We start from the raw sequence: 20,842 nt of genomic DNA on the forward strand, positions 1-20,842 counted from the left end.
TGCATAACCACACAATCCAGACGGATGAGTTCAAGTAAAGATCCAAGCTGGACAGCGTTGCTCTAACCAAAAGGCTCGAGAAGCTTTAACAACCCTTCGCTGGCACCGTCACCGAAGAGCAAAGCCTCGATAATCCTTAAAGATCAAGTCACCAACTGGAAGAAGAGCCCATCAATCTTGAAGATCATACTGTTGACCAAACTGCTCAGGGTTCATATGAAAATGCTGCGAACTTCCTTGATCTTTCAAAGCATGCATGTCCTGAAACTGCTCGTGGTCATGTTTAAGTTCGAAATCAAGCCTCAACGACCCTGACTCAAGATCAAGTGTCCACCACCCTTGAGTCAAATCCAGTTCAAGATTAAGTCTGTGGAAAGTCCGTTGGAGGAAACCAGAAAACTCCTCCAGCCTAGTTCAAGATCAAAGCTGTGGAAAGTCAACAAGCACAACAAAATACGTGCCGATTCATCCATTATCAAAGCCAAGGATCGTCTACTACGTGAGGCTCCTTGTGGTCCAATTTCATCCAAGATCAAGCCTCAACGGCCTTTGAAGAAATTTCAAACAAAATTCAAGAACAAGCCTTAACGGCACTTGAAGAAACTCCCAGACCAGTTCAAGATCAAGCCTCAACGGCCCTTGGATCGACATCTACATTAAGGGACTTCAAAACGCATCTTCTACACGTGGCAAGCACATGTATACTACGCGCCTTGAAGTGGGGGCATTTGTAGACATTGAAATTTCGTTGAAATAAATGTTAGCCATCACATTAAAATTACATTTGTAAACATTGAAATTTTAGTGAAATAAATGTTGACCATTGCATTAAAACTACAACCTTCACCCAAATTCACCTACAACATACACCCAAATTCACCTACAACAATCCATCCAAATTCACCTACAACCTTCACCCAAATTCACCTACAACATACACCCAAATTCACCTACAACAATCCTACCCAAATTCACCTACAACATACACCCAAATTCACCTACAACAATCCATCCAAATTCACCTACAACCTCCACCCAAATTCACCTACCCAAATTCACCTACAACATACACCCAAATTCACCTACAACAATCCATCCAAATTCACCTACAACCTCCACCCAAATTCACCTACAACAATCCACCAATTCACCTACAACATCCACCAAAACAAATGGATGGTGGTGGTTCATTCCCAAAGCCTATAAATAGGCTTCTCCATCAAAGAATCAAAGGAGGATTTTTTACATACACTTTCTCTACTCCCAAATTGGAAGAGAAGTCACACCACACCAAAGCCTTGAAGCCTCGAAACTTAGAAGCTCTCAAGCGAATCCCGAAGGATCAAGAAAGCCCTCTTCGTTCTTCGTGAAATCCTCCTTCAAGATCAAGCCCCAACGCCCCTTGAAGAACTTCCACCCATTCAAGATAAAGCCCCGACGGCCCTTGAAGAAGGTGTTCATCGTTCATCATCTGTTCGTCCAAGATCAAGCCTCGACGGCCCCTGGATCAACAACACTACATCTACACGTTTCAAAGATAGAATCAGAGGCCAAATTCGTAGAAGAGATTGTAACCCCTAAATCATTAATACAAATATTATTTTGTACACGTGTTCTTGTCTCATTCATTGCAGGAATTCCGTGTTTACAGAGTTCCTAGAAACAAAACCGTGAGGGCGTGGTCGGGGTCCAAAGCGGACAATATCATGCTACGGTGGTGGAGCGGGCCCGGGAAGTGATCCGCCCCGGGTCGGGATGTGACATGACAACTAATTTAATCACATTATTATCCGCGTGTGAATAATCTTTTTTATAATTGGCATTACACGCTTCTTAAGATGTTTTGAACGTGTTTAAAAATAGATAAATTGAATCACATTATTGTTAGTCTATTGTGAGGTACTAATTAAAAAAAAACCACAAAATCATTAATTATTAAAAAATACTATTAAAATGACGAAAATGCCCTTGCATTATTTTGGGATGCCTTTGAAGTTTTTTGTTTTGAGGGCATTTTTGTCCAATATTTTTTTGGTAAAGCATTATGACACCAAAATTCACTTTGTGTTGGGTTTATATATAATAGAAATAGATAATAGATTTATAACTAACCACTCAACAATTCACAAATTAGGTTTGTCCTAGTCTGGCAGAGAAGGCTACTACATGCATCAAAGTTGATACGGAGAGAAATGACCACAAATTAGTTTCGTCAGTTAAGCAAGGCTCCTTAAAAAGACAAAAAAAATAAATAAAAAATAAAATAAAAACAAAGAGGAGAGAGTTTTAAGAGGCCCATTTATATTTATGTTTCTGTTAAATTACATATAAACGGTAAAAAAAGTTAAAGAAGCTTAAAAGCTAAAGAAGCAGTTGTGGAAATTGGGTTGAGTCACGGACAATGTCACTAAGAAGTTTTGTGGTTCTGCCCAAGATATGCAAGCAATCTCAAATTGCTACACCGTCTCCAAGATAGATCATCTAATAATCACCTCTCTCTAGACCCTCCTTTGCACTGAGGAAGATCCAAAAACTATCACCTTCTAAGATTCACATTCTCAACAATTTACAAATTAGGATACAAGTTTATTCTAGCCCGGCAAAGAATGCCATGCTACTGCATGCGTCAAAGTTGAAACGGAGAGAAATAACCACAACTTAGTTTCCACCCAGCATCTTCATAGGGTCCTTAAAAGACAAAAAAAAAATTCAAAAGAAGGGAGTGTTTTAAGAGGCCTCTTTCTGTTTTTGTTTCTATTGAAATTGGGTAAAAGAAGTTGAAGCTCAAAAGCTTAAAGGGACAGTTGTGGAAATTGGGACCAAAAGCACAAACATAGGGTTAATTCTTTTCCACGGATTTTCTTTTCTCATGTTATCAAGAGTCGAGTTGCTTCAAATGGTCATATAAATTAATTGAAGAGAAAAGGAAAATCGCATGTAAATTATAACTAATGAAGGATAATCCGTTTACTTAACAAATCAAATGTAAATTATAACTAATGCAATCCTACGACTTGGTAATTTATGCATATATACACAAACACACAAACACGCTCACGCTCACACGCACATACATGAACAGTGAAAGAGTAAAAAGCTATGCTAGGAGCAGAAGGGGAGGGAGTGACTGTGGATTATAGTAGGCTTTCAGTTTTTAACTGGAGGGAAAGGTAAGGGTGGTAGGAACACCAGAAAATGTCGTCAATCCTTAAAAGCCGAAAAGGCAAACAAAAACTCAAAAAGTAGGTACAGGACCACAATACATATAGGTCCCCATTCAAATGAGTTCCCCCTTTATATAATATGTATGTACTACTAGCAGAGAGGAGAAGGCCTGTTTCTGTTTAGGATTAACAAAAGAAGCTTCAAAGCTTCAATTGACAATTCTGGAAAATGATGGACCCCAAAGTTAGAGACCCTTCTCAAATTTGGGCTAAAAGCTAGCTCTCCAATCCAATCCATTTACCAAGCTCTTCAAGGCTGAGGACTTGCACTTGCTGCAGAAGAAAAATTTCCACTTTGTGCACCCACAAATATAAAGCTACAAAATACAACAGAAGTTAAAATAAGAAACTTTCCCGGGCTTTTCTCATGCTCTCTCTCTCTTTCTCTCTCTCTCTCTCTCTCTCTCTCTCTCTCTCTCTCTCTCTCTCTCTCTCTCTCTCTCTCTCCCGCTCTCTGAGGAAGAAATAAGAATCTTACCATATATACAAAAAGCAACAAGCACACAACTACCATAATCTATTTTTGTCCGATATTAATTTCATTATTTTCAATTCAAAACTTAATTGCGTTCTCAATTTCATGATCGAGCGGTGTTTATGCCTTTCAGCCTTGCTTTGTGAGGTTTATTTTTGGAAGGGTCTTTAATAAAAAGCTAGCTAGTTCAACAGAACAGACTGGAAACCGTAAACCACATTTCCACTAAGGAATTATAATGCAAATCTAAAGTCTCCAGTCCAGATGGAAGCCGGGAGGTGGTAGTCTGCTGCAATCGCATAGAGAATGGAGTTGCAGAATCTGTACATTGTCAGGTATTTGAGAAATTGGTTACCAGAGTTTGATGAAACTAGATGTAGTATTGGTTGTGATGATGATTTTGTAAGAACATGCTTGAAATGCAATCTGGACTTTACTTGTTTGGTGAACATGAACGACGTCCTATTGCTCTTTTTGAGCAGTTTAATTTGGTGGATGAGCAAGCTTTCTGTGCTAGCTAGTCGTATTTCTCTGACATTTACATCTTGATTGATATGTTACTGACACGTACCTTGTCTGGCTGTTAAGCCCTTAAAAACATTTGAGAGAGGCGCCTTTCTGAAAAATTTAATCTTGATAGCTCGTGGAGCCATTGTGGCTTATTCTGTGGCCATGGTTTTGGAAATTAGGCATCTTACTCAAAGATTTATAAGTCTTCCTGATTCTATATTAATTTGTTGGGGATAATTATACTCAATAGCTGAGAGTCGAACAAGATGATCTTACTTCAGTTCCTGCACCGTGGCACCAGTTAATTATGTTCTAGTTTACGTGATGAAATTATTTGCATGTGTGAAGTAAGGAAAGCAGAAAATTGCTAATATGAAATTATTTGCATGTATCATGTATTAAGATGATATACATAAGCATGTACCCAAATGGGGAACTAGTAAATTAGCTTTATGATCACTTAGTAACTGCATCCATTCAGATTGATTAATTTTTTCGTTTGCTTAGGAGAAGGGGAGCCTCCATGCTTTTTGCCTTGGTGGTTGTCATTTCTATATTTGGTGTCTCTACCGGAAATTTTTTTCATCTACATAGAGCCTTTCCAATGAATCACCATGTCGAGCTAGAGCAGCTCCAAGCACTGGACAGAGTCAGGCACCACCAGTTTTTGGGCGGGGTTGTAAACGTGTCGGTCGCCTTACCAAAACATATCCACTATCCCATCGGGTAATCTTTTCATCCTTTATCCTTGTGTTTTGTATGGTAAGGTTTAGCGGACGGATAATCTCAGTTTTAGGTTTTTCTTGCTTCAAGCTGCGCAGGACATTTATTTATTTGATTGCTGGAAATTGATCGTATCTATATGTTGGAGGCTGTTGCATAGGAACACGCATAATTATTGCAATTTGTGTCACTACCTTATCACATTCTACTCGTGTAACTTTTGTCTAGATTTTGTAGAGAGTTATAGCAATTTGAGGTAGTACCATATATAACTTATATAAATTTTCTCAGACATAAATATGGCGAGTTCTTATATCATATTTCTCTTCTATTTTAGTCTCTAATTAGGTTTTACCAAAATTTTAATTTTATTGAAAGTCAATGACAAATTTTCTTGCATGATTTTATGAATCTAGGATCTATTTGACGAAGGTGAAAATAGGCTCTCCACCGAGAGAGTTCTATGTGTTGATTGACACGGGCAGTGAGGTGTTTTGGGTTTCCTGCAGTTCCTGCAATGTATGCCCTCTATTTACTGGACTTGGGGTAAGTTTTTGTTTTATTTTTCTTTCGTTGTATGCTATTTTTTTTTAAGTTTTTAAACTTTGCCAGTTCAAATCTCTGCTACAACAGTTTAGAGAGATTTTCAGACTGGTACAATATTAATTGTCTATTGTCGTAGATGTTGGTGTATTTATTGGCTAGTGTCCTTAGTGGTTGGTTGTATATTGCCTTATGCAACTGGTCCAGGTCATTAGAGTGTTAGAAGTGTTTGCGAGGAGGTTACAAAGGGCGTATGACTTGTTAGCTCGTTTGATTTGTAACGATTCCTGATTTCGTTTTACTGAACACAAAGCCTTTCATTCTCTTACATCCTATTCCTCTTTTATATTTTTCATTTTCTCAAAGGGTAAATCCCACAAAGAGTAATCCGGAGCAGGTAAATCCCACGAAGGGTAATCCCTGCATTCATTTGTTTGGTTTTGGTTTTCTGGAATAAAGTTTCTTGAAGCCGCTCAATGATGAAAGCACATGGTTTCTTTGAATTATTTTCTGCTATGAGTATGATTCCACCTCATGCAAGCTACATGCCTAATGCTCCTGTTTATCCTCAACCCAAAGATCTAGTTTCTATGCCTAATGCTTATAGTATTGTCGGATAGTCCCTGAGACCCTTTCCTTCTCAGTCCACAAACGCATCCAGCTCTCAGTCCAGAAATCAACAGGCTCCATTTCAATGTCTACAACTCCTATATATAGCAGCCGTTTTGGTGAACTTCCATCAAAAGTCTACAGAGATGTTGGGACTTCATAGTCCTCTGTTTAGCAGAGCCACCTTTTGTGGGTCTAAAAGTAGAGGTTGTTTTTCGCGTGCTGTTCGATATGTCCAATTCCCACAATCAGAACCAGTTAAGAAATCTTCCAGATTGTCCATTGTCTTCACAAATGGATCTGTCCACACATCATGTTCAGCCGTAACCTTCAGAAGGATGATAGTATTGTTCAGTACATGCCCACAGGTTGCAGACCTTCTAACAAAGGGATTGCATGGTCCTGTGTTTGTGAGACAATGTGCTAATCTCAAAACTGGGGTTCCCCATTTGAGATTTGTTTTTCTGGGGGGAAGGGGGGGCGGGGGCGGGGTAGTGATAAGTGATTATTTGTATATGGCCTTGTGTAACTGGTTCAGGCCGTTAGAGTGGTTAGAAGTGTTTGTTAGGAGAGGTTACATAATTAGTTAAAAGCTTCCGAGCTAAGTAACGCTTAGATTCTAGTTGTATAAATATCTCTGCAGCTCATTTGATTTGTAAAGATTCCTGATTTCTTTTTACTGAATGCGTAGCCTTTCTTTTTCTTGCCTCATGTTCCCTTTTCTTCTTCATTTTCTCAAATCCTTCAATGTAGTTAAAGTATTGAAGTGTAATTTATTGTTTGGATTGAGGTCATTACTGACTATGTATATGTTTACCGGAGTTTTGTTTCAATGCTAATCTTCTCTGTTATTTCGTTTTCCTAAGTGTACTTTAACATGTTTGACAGACTCCAATTAGTCTCTATGACTATGACAATTCCTCTACTGCGGGACTGCTCCCTTGTTCGGACCGAAGGTGCAAACATTGCTCTGACGAGAGCAACCACTGTGAGTATAGTATTCCGTATATTGGCGGAGCAGAAGCCACCGGTTATTTCGTATCAGATGAGTTTTCTCTTGATATGATTCCGGTGCACTCCCAAGTTGCACATGGATCTTCAACACCCATTATTTTCGGGTGAGTAAAATAAATAATAAAATTTCATAGCATCTGCTTATTACCAATTGGCTCAAATTGAAAATGCTCAGCATCTCTTTATTAGAGCTTAACTGTTAGAATTAATGCTAAATTGAGGTATACTTTATTTAGTGTACTTTGCCTGGTAGTGTTGCGACATAGCTAGTATAGCAAAAGACGATGTTGATGTGAACATTATTTCCTTGATATTTTCTGAATCAGGTGTTCTACCACGGTGTCCGGTCTTTTGGCCAAGACCGAGCTTTCACTCAATGGGATATTGGGATTAAGCCAAGGTCCATTGTCTGTCGTATCACAGTTATCATCTCGAGGGATAGCTCCGAATGTCTTCTCCCACTGTTTAAAGGGAGATGGCGATGGTGGAGGTATACTTGTACTGGGGGAGATTTTGGAGCCGAGTATTGTGTATACTCCCCTTGTCTCCAAGTAAGCACTCGATCCTTGAACTTTTTTGTTTAATTGGAAATTTTGATGAATATTTCATCTTTTTGAGTTAATATAAATAGTTTTAATTTCTATTTCAGAAAGTCTTATTATGCAATCAACCTTGAAAGCATTGCAGTTAATGGGCAAATCTTGCCCATTGATCCAGCAGCTTTCAGAACATCAGATGACCGAGTTACCTTTGTTGACACTGGAACCACATTGGCATATTTTGTAGAAGAGGCATATGAACCTCTTGTTCGTGCGGTATGTTTTCTTTTATATCATTTCCCTCTCGTTCTTGAGTATGTGGTTGTGCAATCTCTATTCCTTGTTCGAAACTGATTTTGTGTTTTGTTGTTTGTTTAGATAACTTCGGCTTCCAACTTTGTGTCTCCCATCATTTCAGGAAAGTCACAATGTTATCTAACCTACACCAGGTTAGTTCTCTCTTTTTCTCACACACAGTACTCTCTAAAAGAAAACGCAATGACATAATGTATTTCCATTAACCTTTCAGTTTGGGGAAGTCATTTCCTTCGGTCACACTCAACTTTGCAGCTGCTGCGTCAATGACTTTGACACCACAAGACTACCTGCTATATTCAGGATCTCATGTAAGGTTTCCTAACCAAAAGAAAAAAAAAGAAAAAAAGATGCTATTTATTCAAAGAAAATGAATATTATTGTACTAATGATGTATGGAATGGTAAATTAAATGGTTTGTTCTATTCAGGTTGGTGCTGCTATGTGGTGTCTAGGTTTCAAGAAAACTCAAGAAGCAAGCCGGGGCTTCACAGTGTTAGGAGGTTAGGTCTCAACACTTTTAAAAATTTCGGCGAAATGTTCCAGTATTTATTGTCTTTACTCTTACTATTATTATACTTGCTTTGTAACTTGGATTGCAGATCTTGTTCTGAAAGATAAGATTGTGGTATATGATTTAGCCCATCAACAACTCGGATGGGCTAAGTACAATTGTAAGTCTAATAAACTACCCTTTCCGTTTCTAATTTCCTTCCCATACACACTTTTTTGTATGTTGAGTTTATGGTAAATACTCACTAATGTTGTATTTCTTTTCAGGCTCATCACCGGTGAATTTCTCCACGGCTTTTCACCCGACACACCGAAGTGGAAGCAGTGGCTCATCAAGAGACACACTAATCAAGTTGCTAAAAACTGTGACTGTACTCCTCTTGATGCATTTGTTCAATCTGTATATGTGATTTACACAACTTTCAGCATTCAAGCTTGTATATGTGATTTACACAACTTTCAGCATTCAAGCTTGTATATGTTATGTGCACTGAGAAACCTTTAGGATTTGATTTCTATCCTCCTCTTCGAGATAGCAAATTAGCAATAGAAAAAGGTCCACAGGATATGTGTTTTATGTTTTCACTCGTCAGGAATTCGGGATAGTTGGCCTTCCTCCATCATTTACTTTTCTTCTCCCCAATATTATAGTAGTCAATAATAATACAGTGAATTAAAGATAAAATAATCAAGCATAATTAAAGTGAAACTGAAATTACTCAACAACAGAACAGTCACCATTGGATATTAATTTTACATAACTTTCACTATTCACAATGCAACCAGGAAACCTTCTATCAAAAGTTCTGAACTAGCATCCGGAGCTAGGCGGTACTCTGCCTTGTATTGCCATTGCTTAGATTAGGGAAGATACTGGGGCCCGTAGCCTTCCTATGATTCCAACAACAACCGGCAAAAGAATGATTTGAAAAAGAGGGAACGGGAAAGGTTTCATTGATGTACTGACCAAACAAAGATAGATTTCTCCATGCTCGTATTGTTTGTTGACCAAAATTCATGAATCCAGTCACCATAGAGAACATATCATATATTATATATGAATAATTTTATGTTTGTTCGTACAACCGCATCTTTTCCTCTACAGAGAAGAGAGACCTTAAGCACAAAAGGTAGAGAAATGCATGGACACAAAAGGTAGAGAAATGCGTGGACACAGTACAAAAATTGAAGCATTATATACACGCACATGCATGTGGCTCAACTTAGTAGTGCTGCTATTGCCTTCTTTAGCATGTAGTGAGGTTGGCAGTGCTTCTAATTTTCTGTTTCAGTTCATTCTTCCAAGTCATCGTAATTCGCCTTCGCCATGTTTAAAGTAATTTCCTTAATGTTAAACCGATCGAGCTAGAGAAAAAAAAAATCACTACACAAATCATTAGAGTAATGAGCAGGTTAACAAAAGAACATGATATGCAGTCTGACTGTATTATATAGTCCGACTTTACTATATATAGGCATAACATATAGTCTGACTTTATTATATTTCCCTTGCAGATTCTTTTGCAATTTGAAGCTCAATTGCTTTGGTACATTTCTAATGACATAAAAGTACACCTATGGTTCTTTAGATATAAACCATTGCAACTCTTATTCACTAGATAAAAATCCATCTAATTCTAAATATCCAAGTAAAACCCAAATTTGAAAATGCCCCATATTTAATTTACCAATATTTATATATACTAAAACCCAAACTCTCAGTTACTGTTCATTACTAGGAAAGTGGCGAAATTGCCCCTCAAATTTTTCGTCCTCTCCGTTTCGGTTCTGCATTTCTACAGTAATAAGACCGTTTTGCCCTTATGGTTCTACGTGTCTTTCATCGCTGGGTGCTTTGGCTTCTGTTGTTCCAGATATTTCTTTCCGCTTTCCTCTCTCGCATACCTCAAGTTCATTCATTTTTCGCCGCCTGTTTCTCTTCACCTGGGATTCTATTTTCTGTCGTTGTGCTGCTTCGTTGGTTTTGTTGTTAAAAATGTTGAGCCTTTTGCTTTGTTGTTCTTCGATTACTTATCACTGTAGACAAACATGAGATTTACATGTGTGCATATGAATTGCAAGGCTGCAAATACCACTGATAGCATATAATAGAAACTTAATGAATAAAAGGTAATCAAAATCACTTTAAATTACCGCTTTCATGCTATCAGATTTTTCGTATATTTATACACATATTAAGACTTACAATGGATGTGAACTAACCAAGAACCTGAAACACAATTTACATTAATAGTACCCAGAATCTCCAAAAAGTAATTTATCAAAAAACTTGAACAAGGAAACCAAGTCAAAACCATATGTTAAAGCAAAGTGTGGGTTGCCACATATTATTAACGCTTATTAACATCCTTAAATTCTCTATGTTGCCAAAAAATATACAATAACCTTAAATCCTTTTTCTGGGAATACAAGCATGATAAAATAAATGTTATATGGAGGGGATTTGGAAGTCCGAAAATAATCTGAGGTGGGACCGACATTACCCTTCTTAATGCTTGGAATTTTGCTACCAAAATTCTAAAAATTATTTTCTTTTCGACACTGTATAATATCAAATCTTTTGGGATATCACCATCGCTTCCAAGATTGATTTTCCATCTCTCTCGTAGTCATATTCACACATATATGTTATATTTATTAGGGTTTAGGCTTCAACCAAACAAACATGATAAAATAAAAGTTATATATGCCATATGCCATTCCCGAAATTCTATGTGTCGACAAAAATAAAAAAGGAAACTAATAGGTTTATAACTTTATAGAAAAATGTTTACCTTTTGCCGAAATATGTATGTGGCTAAATAGGGTTTGCCATCAAGCCATTGAATACATACATATGCCAACTTCAAAAACTTCCAAATCATGACGAATATACTTAATGCTTTTTTCATAACTTTCTAATTTTAACATCCCAAATTATATTGCCACAACCACATAGGAGACTCAATTAATTAAGGTAGTTGTGATAAAGCTAATAAACATATATAAACTCAATAGGATAATGAAATCGAAACAGGATGCAATATTAATTATTAGTCTATAATATTCCTTCAAGTCAAAGGACAAGTTTTAATATATATAGCTATCTCAAATTTCAATATGAAATTTAGGTTACAACATAATTCACATAATAAACCAATTTCTTTTTGCCGTGAAACATGAGTATGGAAATTGAGCAAAACTTAAAACATGTCATCGATTTAAGACATCAATTTTTAGGGTTTACCGAGTAGGTCTTTAGTTGTATTATGACCTGCTCTGATACCAACGGTTAGACTTTATATATTTCATAAACAACTAAAAACACTAACTTGAAAGAATTCATAAATTATGCTCAATTGATAAAGTACTTGAAGTCAACATGGCATGTAGGAAAGATCAACCATCTTTGATAGAACCGTGCGAAATAGGCTCAACCATGGACTTCTCCTTCAGTGGAAATCGTATTGGAATCCTGAGGAATAATGTGTTAGTTGACCAAAGTCTTATGCACACTCAACACTCCTTTATACTCGAACTAATAGGGTGTTCATATGAGTTTTTTGTGTGTTGTGAGCAGGGACCTTAGCCTTGTATTTATATGAACTTAACCCTAATGAATCTTCCCATAATAATGTCATTAGAATTCCTTGCAGTCCAAGGATAATTGATACACCAAATCTCATTCCAAATAGGATAGAATTAGGAGCCATTTTCCCCAAGGAAATCCGAAATATATTAACTTTACTTGAGGTATAAGCTATAGCTATTAACTAAATCCTAATCTTATTTATATTCCAATCAATTCTTAAATTAACTGTGTAGACCTATTAACCATTGGATTATGGTCCAACGTCCAACAAGCCCCTCTATGCTTTAAAAAAGTAACTAATGCCAACTACCGAAAGGAATTATAATGCAAATCTAGTCACCAGTCCAGATGGAAGCCGGGAGGTGGTAGTCCGCTGCTCGCATAGAGAAAATGGAGTTGCAGAATCTGTACATTGTCAGGTATTTGAGAAATTGGTTACCAGTGTTTGATGAAACTAGATGTAGTATTGGCTGTGATGATGATTTTGTAAGAACATGCATGCTTGAAATGCAATCTGGACTTTTCTTGTTTGCTGAACATGAATGACGTCCTATTGCTCTCTTTGAGCAGTTTAATTTGGTGGATGAGCAAGCTTTCTATGCTAGCTAGTCGTATTTCTCTGACATTTACATCTTGATTGATATGTTACTGACACGTACCTTGTCTGGCTGTTAAGCCCTTAAAACATTTGAGAGAGGCGCCTTTCTTAAAGATTTAATCTTGATAGCTCGTGGAGCCGTTGTGGCTTATTCTGTGGCCATGGTTTTGGAAATTAGGCACCTTACTCAATGATTTAAGTCTTCCTGATTCTATATTAATTTGTTGGGGATAATTATACTCAGTAGCTGAGAGTCGAACAAGATGATCTTACCTCAGTTCCTGCACTGTGGCACCAGTTAATTATGTTCTAGTATACGTGATGTAATTATTTGCATATGTGAAGTAAGGAAAGCAGAAAAATGCTAATATGAAATTATATGCATGTATCATGTATTAAGATGATATACATGAGCATGTACCCAAATGGGGGACTAGTAAATTAGCTTTATGATCACTTAGTAACTGCATCCATAGACCCTATACGACATTTCAGATTGATTAATTTTTTCGTTTGCTTAGGAGAAGGGGAGCCTCCATGCTTTCTGCCTTGGTGGTTGTCATTTCTATCTTTGGTGTCACTGCCGGAAATATTTTTCATCTACATAGAGCCTTTCCAATGAATCCCCATGTCGAGCTAGAGCAGCTCCAAGCACAGGACACGGTCAGGCACCACCAGTTTTTGGGCGGGCTTGTAAACGTGTCGGTCACCCTACCAAAACATATCCACTATCCCATCGGGTAATCTTTTCATCCTTTATACTGTGTTTTGTACGGTAAGGTTTAGCGGACAGGTAATCTCAGTTTTAGGTCTTTCTTGCTTCAAACTGTGCAGGACATTTACTTATTTGATTGCTGGAAATTGATCCTATCTATATGTTGAAGGCTGTTGTGTAGGAACAGGCATAATTATAGCAATTTGTGTCACTACCTTTTCACATTCTACTCGTGTAACTTTTGTCTAGATTTTGTAGAAAGTTACAGCAATTTGAGGTAGCACCATACATAACTTACATAAATTTTCTCAGACATAAATATGGCTAGTTTTTATATCATATTTTTCTTCTATTTTAGTCTCTAATTACCTTCTATCAAAATTTTAATTGTATAGAAAGTCAATGACAAATTTTCTTGCATGATTTTATGAATCTAGGATCTATTTGACGAAGGTGAAAATAGGCTCTCCACCAAGAGAGTTCCATGTGTTGATTGACACGGGAAGTGAGATGTTTTGGGTTTCCTGCAGTTCCTGCAATGTATGCCCTCGATTTACTGGACTTGGGGTAAGTTTTTGTTTTGTTTTTCTTTCATTGTATGCTATTTTTTTTAAAATTTTTTAAACTTTGCCAGTTCAAATCTCTGCTACAACAGTTTAGACACATTTTCCGACTGGTACAAAATTAATTGTCTATTGTCGTAGATATTGATGTATTTATTGGCAAGTGTCCTTAGTGGTTGGTTGTATATTGCCTTATGCAACTGGTCCAGGTCATTAGATTGTTAGAAGTGTTTGCGAGGGGGCTACAAAGGGCGTATGACTTGTTACCTAAGTAAGCTTACACTCTAAGTTGTATAAATAGCTCGTTTGATTTGTAACGATTCCTGATTTCATTTTACTGAACACAAAGCCTTTGATTCTCTTACTTCCTATTCCTCTTTTATTCTTTTCATTTTCTCAAAGGGTAAATCCCACAAAGCGTAATCCTGAGCAAGTAAATCCCTTGAAGGGTAATCCCTGCATTCATTTGTCTGGTTTTGGTTTTCTGGAATAAAGTTTCCTGAAGCCGCTCAATGATGAAAGCACATGGTCTCTTTGAATTATTTTCTGGTATGAATATGATTCCACCTCATGCTACATTCCTAATGCTCCTGTTTATCCTCAACCCCAATCTCTAGTTTCAATGCCTAATGCTTATAGTATTGTCGGATAGTCCCTGAGACCCTTTCCTTCTCAGTCCACAAACGCATCCAGCTCTCAGTCCAGAAATCAACAGGCTCCATTTCAATGTGTACAACTCCCATACATAGCAGCTGTTTTGGTGAATTTCATCAAAAGTCTACAGAGATGTTGGGACTTCATAGTCCTCTGTTTAGCAGAGCCACCTTTTGTGGGTCTAAAAGTAGAGGTTGTTTTTCGCGTGCTGTTCGATATGTCCAATTCCCACAATCAGAGCCAGTTAAGAAATCTTCCAGATTGTCCATTGTCTTCACAAATGGATCTGTCCAGACATCATATTCAGCCGTAACCTGGAGAAGGATGATAGTATTGTTCAGTACATGCCCACAGGTTGCAGACATTCTAACAAAGGGATTGCATAGTCCTGTGTTTGTGAGAAAATGTGTTAATCTCAAAACTGGGGTTCCCCACTTGAGATTTGTTTTTCTGGGGGGAGGGGGTGGTTATAAGTGATTATTTGTATATGGCCTTATGTAACTGGTTCAGTTCGTTAGAGTGGTTACAAGTGTTAGTTACAAGAGGTTACATAATTAGTTAAAGGCTTCCGAGCTAAGTAAAGCTTAGATTCTAGTTGTATAAATAGCTCTGCAGCTCATTTGATTTGTTCCTGATTTCTTTTTACTGAATACAAAGCCTTTCATTTTCTTGCTTCATGTTCCTCTTTTCTTCTTCGTTTTCTCAAATCCTTCAATGTAGTTAATAGTATTGAACTGTAATTTATTGTTTGGATTGAGGTCATGACTGACTATGTATATGTTTACCGGAGTTTTGTTTCAATGCTAATCTTCTCGGTTATTTTGTTTTCCTAAGTGCACTTTAACATGTTTGACAGACTCCAATTAGTCTCTATGACTATGACAATTCCTCTACTGCGGGACTGCTCCCTTGTTCGGACAGAAGGTGCAAACATTGCTCTGACGAGAGCAACAACTGTGAGTATAGTATTTCGTATATGGGCGGAGAAGAAGCCACCGGTTATTTCATATCAGATGAGTTTTCTCTTGATATGATTCCGGTGCACTCCCAAGGTGCACATGGATCTTCAACACCCATTATTTTCGGGTGAGTAAAATAAATAATAAAATTTCATAGCATCCGTTTATTACTAATTGGCTCAAATTGAAAATGCTCAGCATCTCTCTATTAGAGCTTAATTGTTAGAATTAATGCTAAATTGAGGTATACTTTATTTAGTGTACTTTGCCTGGTAGTGTTGCCACATAGATAGTATAGCAAAGGACGATGATGTTGTGAACATTATTTCCTGGATATTTTCTGAATCAGGTGTTCTACCACGGTGTCCGGTCTTTTCGCTGAGACCGAGCTTTCACTCAATGGGATATTGGGATTAAGCCAAGGTCCATTGTCTGTCGTATCACAGTTATCCTCTCGAGGGATAACTCTGAATGTCTTCTCCCACTGTTTAAAGGGAGATCGCGATGGTGGAGGTACACTTGTACTGGGGAAGATTTTGGAGCCGAGTATTGTGTATACTCCCCTTGTCCCCAAGTAAGCACTCTATCCTTGAACTTTTTTGTTTAATTGGATCTTTTGATGAATATTTCACCTTTTTGAGTTAACATAACTAGTTTTAATTTCTATTTCAGAAAGTCTTATTATGAAATCAACCTTGAAAGCATTGCAGTCAATGGGCAAATCTTGCCCATTGATCCAGCAGCTTTCAGAACATCAGATGATCGAGTTACCGTTGTTGACACTGGAACCACATTGGCATATTTTGTTTTTTTTTTTATATCATTTCCCTCTCTTTCTTGAGTATGTGGTTGTTCAATCTCTATTCTTTGTTCGAAACTGATTTTGTGTTTGTTGTTTGTGCAGATAACTTCGGCTTCCAAGTTTGTGTCTCCCATCATTTCAGCAAAGTCACAATGTTATCTGATCTACACCAGGTCAGTTCTCTCTTTTTCTCACATAGAGTCACTCTCTTAAAGAAAACGCAATGACATAATGTATTTCCATTAACCTTTCAGTTTGGGGAAGTCATTTCCTTCGGTCACACTCAACTTTGCAGCTGCTGCGTCAATGACTTTGACACCACAAGACTACCTGCTATATTCAGGATCTCATGTAAGGTTTCCTAACCAAAAGAAGAAAAAAAATGCTATTTGTTCAAAGCAAATGAATATTATTGTACTAATGATGTATGTAGTGGTAAATTGAATGGTTTGTTCTATGCCATTGGTTACAGGTTGGTGCTGCTATGTGGTGTCTAGGTTTCAAGAAAACTCGGGAAGCAAGCCGAGGCTTCACAGTGTTAGGCCTCAACACTATTAAAAATTTCAGCAAAATGCTCCAGTATTTATTGTCTTACTCTTACTATTATTATACTTGTTTTTTAACTTGGATTGCAGATCTTGTTCTGAGAGATAAGATTGTGGTATATGATTTAGCCCGTCAACAACTCGGATGGGCTAATTACAACTGTAAGTCTAATTAAACTACTGTTTTCGTTTCTAATTTGCTTCCCATACACACTTTTTTGTATGTTGAGTTTATGGTAAATACTCACTAATGTTGTATTTCTTTTCAGGCTCATGTCCGGTGAATTTCTCTACGGCTTTTCACCCGACACACCGAAGTGGAAGCAGTGGCTCATCAGGAGACACACTAATCAAGTTGCTAAAAACTGTGACTGTGCTCCTCTTGATTCATTTGTTCAATCTGTATATGTGATTTGCACAACTTTCAGCATTCAAGATTGTATATGTTATGTGCACTGAGAAATAAAACCCTTTAGGATTTGATTTCTATCCTCCTCTTCTAGATAGCAAATTAGCAATAGAAAAGGGTCCGCAGGACATGTGTTTTATGTTTTCACTCGTCAGGAATTCGGGATAGTTAGCCTTCCTCCATCTTTTACTTTTCTTCCCCCCAATTTTATAGTAGTCAATAATAATACAGCGAATGAAGTTTGAATGTAAATGCAAAGACTGGAAAGAGCGAGTCGTACTTATTTTTGGGCAAATTATAAGAATGCCGTTTATAGTTTTGACCTAATTTCCACCAACTTGCCTTTGGATTTTGTCAACTTTTACCAATGTAGCTTTACAATTATCTCACAACCACCCTCACTTCCGTCGATTGGAAATTTTTTTTCTTTGTACTCGTAATACAAGTGGTACTCTACGTATTATAATATAAGTGATGGAAAATCTTACTTTTTATATTATTAATATTTTAACAAAAAAATCTTACCACTTGTACAAAGATACATGATATACTACTCCGTGTTCTGATCACATTAAAAAATCTCTCCATCGATTGAGACTCGATTGGCTGGCATGGAAATGTGCCCCACATCTGGGACACTTACTGTCTTTTTAATTTTTCCATTGAAAAATGATTTCTTCACCACTTTTAGGATTGGTTTGGTATTGTTGTGCTTTGAAAAAAATTGTTTCTGCTGTGCTGTGAGAATAAGCTCATTTTTGTTGCTTTACGTTTTCAGCTTTTTTTTCACCTAAAACTGTTAAAATAAGCTGTTTTTAAGTGTTTACTAAACACTTTTTTGAGATCAACTTTTTTTTATATCCACTTTTTATAAAAACACCTCAGTATCAAACAAGTACTTAATCTCATACATCCTTTTATTTGTTAACATTCAGCTCTAACAGACCTTCAAAAAGTAAAAAATATAAGCTTAAGGAAAAGATGGTAATCTCTCGTACCTTTCATTTAGTAATAGGCCAAAATTGCAATAAAGTTTGTGACATATCCTTAACATATTTAATTGGGCTGATATTTTCCCTAAACATGTATTTTTTCCCTTCTTGAAACTTATATTTTAGTTTCTATTTAATATTTACCCAAATTCAACTAAATTAATCTAATTGTAGGTTTGGAGAGCACTAGTAAAATAGAAATTAAATTATAAAGCTTGACTCAAGATGACTAATTTTAGACACCATATCATTTAAGGCATGAAAATATAGCATGGAATCTGATTCGGCCAATTTATTTACTATTAATGTTGCACAAATTGGAAAACTTGCAACTCGTGCATGAGACGATTCGTTGAACCCAACCCTTTACAGATATGCAATTATTACAAAAATGTTTTCAGATTCATCCAACCTTATCAAGACCTAAAATTATTGAAAACAATTCTTAAGTTCAACTATATATACTCGTAGATTTGGAGGCACTGCAAGTGCACAACGATCATAATCATTTTTCTCTAGGTATCAAAAACTTGAAAACCAATGGAGAAAGGTTCGCTCAAACTGATTTTCCTTGTTGCTTTATTGGTCGCATCTGCTGGTAAAATACTTTGCTCGAATAACTTTTATTTCGCTCACTTTTTCTCATATTTCCCTGATCACCTTTTCTCTTTAAACTTGTGCAACTTGCCACATACATAGTATATGTTATAAGCATGTGATATTTCTAATTAATAATTAAGGAAATATTTGTGGTAGGTGTACAAGTTGGAGTCGAAGCAGGGGACCTATGGCAACCTGGTCTCTGCAGAACAATTGATGATTGTGATGACCCCGCCAAATGTAAATGCAACGCTGGTCTATGTGTCTGTCCTGAGGAAGTGGTGAAATTAACGTTTGAAGCCTCATCTGCATACTCGCAAGAGCATAAGGAAACACCGTAATCAAAAGTCTCTTAATTCTCACATTAGATTTTTAAACTCTTTGTGCGGTCCTATTAAACCACACAAGTTACAAATGTGAGGACTATTTGAATAAATAATAAATAACACCAACTTATTTATAGTTGGTTCCATTTCTTTTTGTACGCTAACAAGACAAACTATTACAATTTTATGTTTCAAAATAAAAAATGAAAGTTTAATTGGGAATTTGAGGCATTTTTATTCTTTATTCATGTATCCATTCTGATTTTAAATGATCCTCTCCAAATCCTAGTGTATTCAATAACAATTCTAAGAGAATTTATAAGAATCCACATAAATTTGGATGTATTTTATTAGGATTTTAAAGGTGTTTAGAACCGTAGTATATAAGTGGTCATTTTAAGTGATTTTTAAAGTTAAATATTCTGAAAAAAAATGGAGAAATTTTATAGTGTATTTTAAGAATACCTCTAGATATCAACAAATTGAAAAAAAATACAGAGAAAAGGCTCGCTCAGTCTTGCTTTCCTCGTTGCTTTATTGGTTGAATTTGTTGATAAAACATTTCACACAAATATTATTTCACAAATATTATTTCACAAATATTATTTATTCACTTGTGATGTACCTACGGCACGGTGGCAGCAGGTGCTCCGAGCAGTGCTAGACCCAATGATAATTGCGGAGAGATTCCAACACAAATTGAATCTTGAAGATTAGCTTTGCTTTTATTGTTTGTCGTTTTTTGCATATCAAACATCTTATGTTTATTAAGCCGCTGGTGCTTCCACCACTTTCTCTTCCTTTTCATGGCAACCTAATTGAAGTAGGAAAAGGTATGTATGAGTAGGAGCATTACAATTTAGAGAGCAATGAGTGAGGTGATTGTACAGAATATGATGATGAAACCCATCAGGCCACCTTTGCCTTGTACCCTATTTTTAATAATCTTTTCAAAAGAATGTGTAGCACGTGTGACACTTGGATCACAATTCTCTCATTTCGACGTTTTATTCTATTTTCCATAGTTTAATTGCTTTAATAATAAAGTGATTGTGACGATGAATTAGAGAAAGAGATCGAAATACCATTCTTTGCTTAGTCAGATCTCAAAAGCAGCATTGAAAAATTGGAACAAATAACTTTTCTTGATGTCTAAATAATTTTTAAATTAAATAACATTTTACAAATATGATTTTACATGATGATAAAGAAAATGAACAATTTGTATGGTTGAGATACATTATTCATAGATGAAAAAACAAGTTTAGGTTCCTCCATAGGAACACAAGGATTATCTATAATTTATAACTAACCACTCAACAATTCACAAATTAGGTTTGTCCTAGTCTTGCAGAGAAGACTACTGCATGCATCAAAGTTGCGGAGAGAAGTGACCACAAATTAGTTTCGTTAGTTAAGCAAGGCTCCATAAAAAGACAAAAACAAAAAACAAAGAGAGGAGAGACCTTTAAGAGGCCCATTTATGTTTCTGTTTCTGTTGAATTACATATTAATGGTAAAATAAGTTAAAGAAGCTCAAAAGGTAAAGAAGCAATTGTGGAAATTGGGACCGAATTAAGGACAAACATAAAGTTACTTCTTTTCCAGAGCTTTTCTTTTCT

General features: G+C 36.5%; 1 protein-coding gene, 1 long non-coding RNA gene and 1 pseudogene across 2 annotated transcripts; 2 read left to right on the top strand and 1 right to left on the bottom strand.

Moving 5' to 3' along the window:
- Positions 1–743: 743 nt before the first annotated feature.
- LOC126610999 (uncharacterized) lies at positions 744–1,357 on the bottom strand. The gene is made up of 2 exons (XR_007618661.1): positions 905–1,357; positions 744–834 (listed from the first exon to the last, which is right to left on the bottom strand). It is a non-coding gene; the product is annotated as an uncharacterized LOC126610999 (long non-coding RNA).
- A 3,980-nt stretch (positions 1,358–5,337) lies between these two features.
- On the top strand, positions 5,338–9,050 carry LOC126611987 (aspartic proteinase 36-like; the record flags this gene model as incomplete). Its single annotated transcript, XM_050280274.1, has 9 exons — positions 5,338–5,478; positions 6,973–7,202; positions 7,425–7,649; positions 7,748–7,913; positions 8,016–8,086; positions 8,167–8,263; positions 8,383–8,455; positions 8,555–8,626; positions 8,733–9,050. Coding segments are annotated over 9 exons (1,218 nt in total), but the record flags the coding sequence as incomplete, so codon positions are not given.
- A 3,120-nt stretch (positions 9,051–12,170) lies between these two features.
- LOC126610998 (aspartic proteinase 36-like) lies at positions 12,171–17,624 on the top strand (annotated as a pseudogene).
- The last annotated feature ends 3,218 nt before the right edge of the window (positions 17,625–20,842 follow it).

Source organism: Malus sylvestris, chromosome 17 (genome assembly GCF_916048215.2).
Source record: "Malus sylvestris chromosome 17, drMalSylv7.2, whole genome shotgun sequence".
NCBI lineage: Eukaryota > Viridiplantae > Streptophyta > Magnoliopsida > Rosales > Rosaceae > Malus > Malus sylvestris.